The sequence below is a fragment of the Athalia rosae genome, chromosome 3, assembly GCF_917208135.1.
Source record: "Athalia rosae chromosome 3, iyAthRosa1.1, whole genome shotgun sequence".
Taxonomy (NCBI): domain Eukaryota; kingdom Metazoa; phylum Arthropoda; class Insecta; order Hymenoptera; family Athaliidae; genus Athalia; species Athalia rosae.
Genome location: NC_064028.1, coordinates 16648418 through 16656532, shown reverse-complemented (window position 1 = coordinate 16656532; position 8115 = coordinate 16648418). Strand labels below are relative to the sequence as shown.

The 8115-nt window shown below is 35.6% G+C and overlaps 3 protein-coding genes across 4 annotated transcripts; 2 read left to right on the top strand and 1 right to left on the bottom strand.

Moving 5' to 3' along the window:
- Positions 1-275: 275 nt before the first annotated feature.
- Positions 276-2580, top strand: LOC105683470 (small integral membrane protein 14). 2 transcript variants are annotated; one of them, XM_012396084.3, is made up of 5 exons: positions 276-433; positions 828-942; positions 1243-1297; positions 1511-1659; positions 1718-2580. In XM_012396084.3, exons 2-5 carry the CDS (start codon positions 868-870, stop codon positions 1760-1762), a joined length of 324 nt encoding a protein of 107 aa, XP_012251507.2. In that variant the 5' UTR covers positions 276-433; positions 828-867; the 3' UTR covers positions 1763-2580. The 2 variants fall into 2 exon arrangements, with proteins under 2 accessions (XP_012251507.2, XP_048508661.1); XM_048652704.1 differs by lacking the exon at positions 276-433 and adding an exon at positions 493-748.
- A 712-nt stretch (positions 2581-3292) lies between these two features.
- Positions 3293-6591, bottom strand: LOC105683469 (zinc finger CCHC domain-containing protein 8 homolog). Its single transcript, XM_012396083.3, has 7 exons — positions 6148-6591; positions 5657-5891; positions 5109-5413; positions 4532-4745; positions 4240-4423; positions 3998-4140; positions 3293-3923 (listed from the first exon to the last, which is right to left on the bottom strand). The coding sequence occupies exons 1-7, from the start codon at positions 6570-6572 to the stop codon at positions 3465-3467; spliced, it is 1965 nt and encodes a 654-aa protein (XP_012251506.2). The 5' UTR covers positions 6573-6591; the 3' UTR covers positions 3293-3464.
- A 138-nt stretch (positions 6592-6729) lies between these two features.
- Positions 6730-8070, top strand: LOC105683464 (MORN repeat-containing protein 3-like). Its single transcript, XM_012396075.3, has 4 exons — positions 6730-7227; positions 7370-7659; positions 7731-7918; positions 7996-8070. Exons 1-4 carry the CDS (start codon positions 7058-7060, stop codon positions 8068-8070), a joined length of 723 nt encoding a protein of 240 aa, XP_012251498.2. The 5' UTR covers positions 6730-7057.
- The last annotated feature ends 45 nt before the right edge of the window (positions 8071-8115 follow it).

Below are 8115 nucleotides of genomic sequence, written 5' to 3'. Positions count from 1 at the left end.
TTTTCACGAGACGTTTTCCAAAACATTCTGCAAAGTTTTTACAACGTTTAATCAGAATATCAGGACCTACTTTACTTGCCAGAAGTAGAACGTTGAACCTATCTCCCAGCTATTTTGAAGTAATGATATGGAAGCAATCACTGCTAATATAAAGGGTGGTAAAAGATTGATGATTCATAAATTCAAAAAGGATTCATTGGTAATTCAAAATAAGCTTTACCCGCGCTTTGCGGCAAAAATAGTTTATTGCAATGCCAGAAACGGCAGCACTTTACGGGCATGCTGCCCACTCTTCACTCCCATTCCCAAATAGTGCACCACGTGATTAGAGTATTTAGGCGTACGGGGTCACTCAAGGGGGGGCGAAGAAGACTACAATCTATACAAAAATCTTGGCGAACAGCTGTAAAGTCCACAATTCCACGCAGGCAAGGTATTACTTGACTCTTCATTTATTTATTTAGGATTTATAAAGAATAATTTCATTATTTGGTCGACTTTGAAGACGCCCAGGGTTTTCGAAGAGGAAGTCCTTGTGGGTTGTTGTTCCGTGTTTTTTTTCCCCACTGTGCTGTCAATCTGACAGGTTTTTCGGTGCCATATCTAGATATTAATTACATTTTATAACAGACCTGATTTCACAATCGAAGTTCAGCCTAAATTGTAGCATAGCGATAATGAGTGACCGTTTAGTTCCGTTTAGAACTAACAATAAGTTTAGTATTATCATCTGGAATTGAAGTGAAAAGTAAATACCATACTGATGGTGTATATTAGCATACGTCATTATTTGCATACGTATGCACATGTGTGTTGAAATGTTTTAGCAAGAGATAACTACGTGGGCAAAAACTATCTGTGGTCAAAATGAGTGGCGAAGGATTTGACATGTGCCAGTATATGTGGGACTCTGAGGCTGTTATGCGTCGTCTTCTATCCATTGTGAGTGTATTTTTATCTACATACGACTGAAAATAGGCTGTTCAGGAAATAATTTGTAAAAATAGTACGTAATATGAAAGAAAGTGCAGTGGAAACCTGTAGAACTTAAGTACATTGACCACAACAGAATATTTCTGGTTTGTTTTTCCTTCACCAGTTGTGATATTATTTATAAATTGTTCTCAATTCTGTAATATATGTATGAAAATGACTAACTCAGGAAGTGTGATTATGTATGTCCTTGGTTCGTTTTATAACAGAAAAAAATAAAGCAATTATTTGTTATCTTTGGAATTTCAGCTTCGACAGAGACAGGCATATTGTACTGACACTGAATGCTTGAATGATGCTGCACGTATGTATTAATATTCAATAATCCATGTACTTGGTAAATTTTTAAGAAAAATTGGTAATATAGAAACATAATCACTTTCCAAATATTATAAATCAATGTGAGAGATTACTATATCATAAGTACCAAATTCTGTCAGCTTGCTAAAATAAAAAAATATAATATGAGATTGGGAGTTACAACAATGTTCATTCATGAAGGTACATTACATTTCAGTACCTGGACCAGGAGCAGCTCCAGCTTCCTCAGATTTCTTATTGATGTGCCTAGTATTTGGGTTTATAGCCCTAATGCTTGCACTCAGGCCAAGATCGCTTCGGGGAGGATCTGGCGACAATGATACAAAGAGGCATGATCACGGAGCTGTAAGTCTTGTAGCATTTTTCACGCAGCAACAATGAAATTTTCCATACATTTTCATAGGGGCCGCAAGGGGATCCCCCGATGCCACCGCCTTCGACTGAATAGAGGAGCCAACTTGTTCCAGAGATTTCTTTACAGCTGGAACTTGCTGAACATCAAAGTACGGAATAAAGTAATTTATTATTGCTTATTTTTCCATTAATTAATATTATACAGATATTTGAGAAAAATCTAATTTGACAATAAGGCGATCCAGGTGGACCAGAATTAGGATATTAACTAAAAACGTGTGATACATGACTTTGCTTTAGAAGAATGAACACCTGATCTAAGAGTACAGGTGATTTTGGTCCCTGATTAATCTGAATCTAATCAGAAACTAAATGCGCAACTGAAAAAGTAGTACAAAGAAATTATAAGAAACAAAAAGAAGAAATGTATTACCAAGTCCATACCTTCTTTCGATTCTCATGTGACACAAAATTATAATCAACGTATCTAAGGTATGTTATCTATTTATATATATATGAGCGAAATCTCAACTGCTAAAATGCACAATTGACAATATATGTTGAAATATCTTTGCTAGCACGCAGACAATTCGCACCAGATTGCAATACGGCTTACTTCATTAACAAAATCATGTTAGTTAGAAGAACTTCATTTGAAATTCTGCGTTTTCATACAATTTCTGAATAGAGAAAGAATAAAATACCACTTAGTTGAATAAAGTATTTTATCAGCTATAATGTGAATAAAAAAAAAAATTATTATTTATAAATATCTTAACAAAGCTGGAACATAGATCTGAGTCGGCGTAGAGAATCCAGAGCATCTTGCGCCAGCACAAACATTTTGTATTGAAATTTATTCTAAAATTGTACATTCCTGCAAGGTTTCTATACAATAAAAAATGAAATTTTTCTGCGTGTTCTATTATATTTATCATCGAAAAATAATGACAAATAACATGTAACCACATAAGATATTTTGTACAATATCCGAGTATATCTATGTATAATTGAATATAATTTGTCGACCATTCATTAATGGTTTCCAAATATATTATGTCGAAATTAAAAGGAGGTTATTGTGGTTCGCACAATTTACTATGTAAATTATTGATGGGTGTTTTTCTAAAACTGACGCACTCAAATTTCTTGCAATAAAATTTTCGTAGAAAATGAATTCACCAATCGAAGGTATTGTAAAAATTTCACTAGTTGAGCAATATGTTTATAGTATTGCTAATCGCTATTTCTCTCTCTATTTTCTGAATTTCATCGAAGTGTAACTTTATACAATTGAAAAACACATACATATATAAATATAATCATATGTATATACATATGTATATGTAAATATACAGGATATTCTAATCATAACTGCTTATACTTACAGGTTTCGTTATTATCAACATCGTTTGTACTATCTAAGTTCACCAGTTATTCTAAAAATAATTACGTAACTAGAATTTAATTCAGTTTTTTAATCCATCGGCTGATCTACATCTATGCTCTTTATTCCTTACGTATTTTATCTGGGATCCAATATGGCACTAATCTCACAAACAAAAATTAATTATCTTTCAATGTTTGTAACATAGTTTGAATAGGATAATTGCAAATACGTAAGGAATTTGAAGGCATTGAAAACTTCAACATTTATTTTTTATCAAATGGTATAAGAATAGCTTTTCTTTGTAACCGAATAAATTACAATCTATTTTTAAATTTAATGTACAAATATAAACAGTTACACAACAATTCATTTGCACGTGGTCAGATCCAATGCCACAAACTCACAATTACTCTTGCTGAATCCGTGTCACCTTATCACGTACTTTTTGTAAGACTTCACTCAATTTTTCATACTTACCCGTCGAATTCGGTAAGTTTTCAAAGCTTATCACATCACAAATATCCTTTGAGAATTTTTCTGACGATGGCAACTTGTTGAAAGGTGATGTGCTGTTGAGAACAGGAGTACCAAGGTTTACGGATCTTTCGGCACCAGTAGGATCTATTTGTGGCGTACTTTGCCTGCTTTGTGTCCGAATCGATTGGGGCGTTAGGTCTGTCCCAGTTGGTGAAAACAATTGTTTCACATTGAGAGTATTTGAAGTTGGTTCTGGAGTATTCACCCGGATTGTTTGATCCAATGGCGTTCCTGGTCTATTCAATTCGATAAGAAGCTGTTTCTTTGCAACTTCCAAATGCGATAAAGATGGTGAGCCATCACGTGACAACGATGTTGAACTTTGATCCTACAACAAGAAGTGCAATGATGTAATATTCAAGAAATGATCTCGGTGCTCGTGTATAACGTGTATCCATTTACCTTAGATCTATCGCAGTGTTGCTCATGCAAATCACGATTATCATTTTCAGAATCAACAGGTAGATCCGGTGGCCTAGGGGGTTCTGTTCTGGGTAATGGAGGCGCCAGGTTTCCATTTGTAGTCAGAATCTCAATATCATTGTCTGTGTATCAATAAGGACCAATTATGAAAGTAGGGAAATCGGGCGCTCATTTTACAGTTTAGTCTGTCCACATCAATAAAATAGGATTATAGATTGTACCTTCCGCAGGATCAATCTCCATATCGCAAGAAATGATGGAGGAATTTGTTATCGTATCACTGCGGTTCATTTTCATTTTCTTCCTCTTGTAACCTTCTTCTGCCTTTTTACCTCTAAACCTCGATAACATCAGTTTTTTACTATCAGAGTCTTGCATCTGCGGTGTGCCGTAATACTTGTGTTCCTGCATTAAAGTATTCAATCATCAAAATCATTAACTAATCAATGTATGACATTCTCTAACGAGCAACAAGACAAATGAAATTAGTCAGTTAAGTCATGTATGACTCACGTCTCGTGTACCGCGAGGTGGGTCGACATTGAATCCAGGAAAATCGAATATCTTTTTCACATCGAATTTATCCCCGGCACCAGACAAAACTGTTTCCTCCTCATCGTTTGCAGGATCACCTTCTGCACACCCTTCTGAATTGAACAGCATCAATCCAGAGTGCTGGACACGTGCTTCCTCCATCCACCCTGGAGGGTAGCCAAGTATTCTCATGCTACAAAAAGTGTTTCAACGTACGAAAATAATGAAACTATTGACCCGATTCTATTCTCACAAACAATTCTTTCGATAAATAAAAAAATATCAGGTTGCTGACATTCATCAATCACAATAAACCTTTACTTATGAACTGCAATATGAAAAGCAAACAATTGTACGCATTTCCAAATTATGATTATAGGGTGAGAGAAAACAAAAAAGTATACTAGTTGCAGTTGCCGTAGAACCAATATACTGCCCAAACATATTTTATATATATATATGGTTAGAAACTCCACGAATATTTGGCCATAACAGTTTGATGATTACGAAGAAACATGGAAGAATTAATAATACTGTAATATGTATGAATGACTACCTGTAAATATGCTTAGGAAGTTCATTGTCCCTAAGCCCCAAAGCTCGCCGGAGATTTTTACTCAGTTTTCCTGGTGTAAAATGTCCAAATTTTTGTTCTTCATCTAAGTGATATCTACCGTTTCTCGGCCCCTGATTTGCCAGAAAGATCTTGCGATTTTTGTTTACTTTGGCATAATCACGCCGCTCAGTACAATCGCGTAAGTTATGATTGCCATCACAGTTAAAACATGCCAATTTTGGACCACAAACTTCCGGTACATCTGCTACAGCATCTTCTACTTTTTTTAAGATTTCCTTGAATTTCTATTCAAGTCGGATAAAAAAAAGTTATTTTTTTTAACATCGCTTTTGTGGAGATAGAAGAAAAAACCTATTAATATTACGCACGTACGAATAGATACCCATGAATATCTATGAATGCAATATAAGTCATAACCCTGACAGACGTTACATGTGAAGTTCATTCCACAGAAAAGTGACAGAGAGATTTATCTCACAGACTAACAAAATGTCGTTTTTTTTTTATACTTATCAAAAATATCTAACCTTTCCATACGTAGGAATGTCTAAATCATCCTTCAATTTTGGCTTAGTATCGATTGTGAAAACTTGATCATCAGAAGTTTCCTGATAATCAGGTTTACCAGAAATTTCTCCTTCCTCCGGAACCAAATGTTTATCCCAAATTTCAAGTACCAAACCAAAGGGGTCATCTGATTCATCTTTTGTGTTAGAGCAAACCAAACTTTGTAAAAACTTTTTTATTGATCTTCTATAATTTCTGTAATATAAAGAATCGTATGTATGACATGAAAGAATACATGAAAAGAATGCATCGGGAGTTTTGTTGTCACTGCTATAGCATATTTTTTAAGCATTCAGATTGGTCAGAAACTCATTAAGATTACTATCATTCTACTACAGTAACAATGGGTACTGTAGATCATCGTAAATCAATAAAAATAATTCGATCTTTAATATTCGCCTGCAATTCTTGAGAGGTAAAATAAACAAACACAAAAATATTACGCTCGTACCTGACGGCTTCGTCGTCTCGAAATATAACCTGGAAGATTGGTGCAGGCTTTTTCGGAGGGTGGTCAATTCGGGTTTCAGATTCATTGGTTTCGTTAATAGTAGTGTCACCGAGATCTTCGTCAATTAATATGAATCCTTTCGGAGCAACTCCTGGGCCAACGGTATTGTCGAAGTTGACAGATTCGGAGAGGTTATCAAGCTTTTCAGACACTTGGCTCTCATCAAGAATAGCTACTTCATCGCTGGAGGGCTCAAGTTCGATGACTTCCGGGGAAGCGACTATAGATTGATCTTCTGAATCCAATTCATATATGTCATTATCCAACAACAGTTTCTGCTTTCTGGACTTGTCAATTTCACCACTTTGCGCCATTTTTTCGATTACTATCAACCGTATGAAGTGTGTTTGAAAACATTCTGGCATCGATAGTAATCGAGCTACATTCGTGTTCTGCAATAAACAGCCAACTTCAAAACTTCAATTTTCATCTCGCTTCGAGACACTGTCGAGATATACATATGTCACTTTTGAAAATTCAAAAGGTGGGATGATAGAAGAGACCGCTGAATTTTAGCAACTTGCTTAACAAGTTTGTAGACGTGATTCACACTCCGTACCATTTTGTCATTAAAAATGAGAGAATTTCAAGTTTCATTAAACTGCTAAGAGACCGTAAATAGAAATCGATTTAAATGCCCCAATAAATTTAAACCTGTTCAACAAGCGCGCATCTGGCAGGTTGTCATGGAAATGACGGACCCGGGCGCATTCAAGCGCGCGATATTTTTTGTATCATTATTTCTGTCACTTCTCGATTAGAATAGAATTCTACATTTTCAGACTACTATTATTCGTGGTGAATCATAGAAACTCATTTCACATGCCCTGTTAGAGTAGTCCTAAAAGTCATGCCGTTTCTAAAACCGAGGAAAGTTTCTGTTACTGATACTAAATTCGAAAAATGTAAAAGAAATGGTTGGCGAAAATCAATATTCAGCGCAAGTTGGCCGCTGAAAAGCTGTTATATAGGAGATTGGAAAAATGATAAGAAGGACGGCAAGGGATTTCAACTTAGCGGGTATACATAGAACGTGAAAACGTATTTTTTCTCGTCGCAGTTTTTTGACAAATTTAAATCAATTTATGTTACTTAAATGTACTCTTATCAAGAATATACGTAAGATCGTAGTCAAGAAAGTCTAGGAAAGAAAATATTCCAGAACTAAATGGCTTTACAAAGGAGATTGGTGGAATGGATATCGACACGGATACGGAATGTTGGGTAAAGTCCTTGAGTCTAAGGAGATATGGAAATGCTATATAGGTGATTGGGTGAAAGGAAAGAAGCAAGGATTCGGAGGATCATGGTACATCGATGGCAGTTACTATGAGGGAAATTTTTGGCAAAATAATCGTCATGGCTTTGGAAGAATGTGGTACGGAAATGGTGATTTTTATCAAGGAATGTGGAAGATGGACCTCCACCATGGTGATGGAATGCTTGTTAAAGGTCACTTATTTTCAAGTCCTCGTCAAAATGCGTTTTTACTTTCAATTCATAATTCTTCAATCCATTCACAGCTAATGGAAACAGATACGAGGGATATTTCTTTCATGGAAAAAAACAAGGGCGAGGTATATATTATCATATAAACACTGGTCAAATACAAGAAGGGTGTTGGGACAATGATGTATGCGTGGTAGGTACAATGGAAGACCTTTACTGGCGACAATCTGCCCACCATTCAACTTTCTATCCCATACCAGAAGTGCGCACCTCTTTTTTCTGGATACTCTCCCAAGCAATAATGATAACAGTAAAACAATTATTAATAATAATTTTCAGAACAAGCTTTTAGACAGTGGTGACATCATCGCACGTAGGGAGAACGAAGTCATTGGCTCGCAGGCACGAGATTAGAAAGTTGATCCTCCATTGGTAGACAAAGACATTTGAGTAAGACCA

Bases quoted from the DNA above. Each gene is read 5' to 3' on its own strand.
- LOC105683470 (XM_012396084.3), top strand. From the start codon at position 868: ATGAGTGGCGAAGGATTTGACATGTGCCAGTATATGTGGGACTCTGAG. The intron at 1,298-1,510 runs GTATGTATTAAT...ATTACATTTCAG, and splicing joins ATGCTTGAATGATGCTGCAC to TACCTGGACCAGGAGCAGCT. The intron at 1,660-1,717 runs GTAAGTCTTGTA...ACATTTTCATAG, and splicing joins AGAGGCATGATCACGGAGCT to GGGCCGCAAGGGGATCCCCC.
- LOC105683469 (XM_012396083.3), bottom strand. From the start codon at position 6,572: ATGCCAGAATGTTTTCAAACACACTTCATACGGTTGATAGTAATCGAA. The intron at 5,892-6,147 runs GTACGAGCGTAA...TTTATATTACAG, and splicing joins CGAGACGACGAAGCCGTCAG to AAATTATAGAAGATCAATAA. The intron at 5,414-5,656 runs GTTAGATATTTT...CGACTTGAATAG, and splicing joins ACATTCCTACGTATGGAAAG to AAATTCAAGGAAATCTTAAA.
- LOC105683464 (XM_012396075.3), top strand. From the start codon at position 7,058: ATGCCGTTTCTAAAACCGAGGAAAGTTTCTGTTACTGATACTAAATTC. The intron at 7,660-7,730 runs GTCACTTATTTT...ATCCATTCACAG, and splicing joins TGATGGAATGCTTGTTAAAG to CTAATGGAAACAGATACGAG. The intron at 7,919-7,995 runs GTGCGCACCTCT...AATAATTTTCAG, and splicing joins CTTTCTATCCCATACCAGAA to AACAAGCTTTTAGACAGTGG.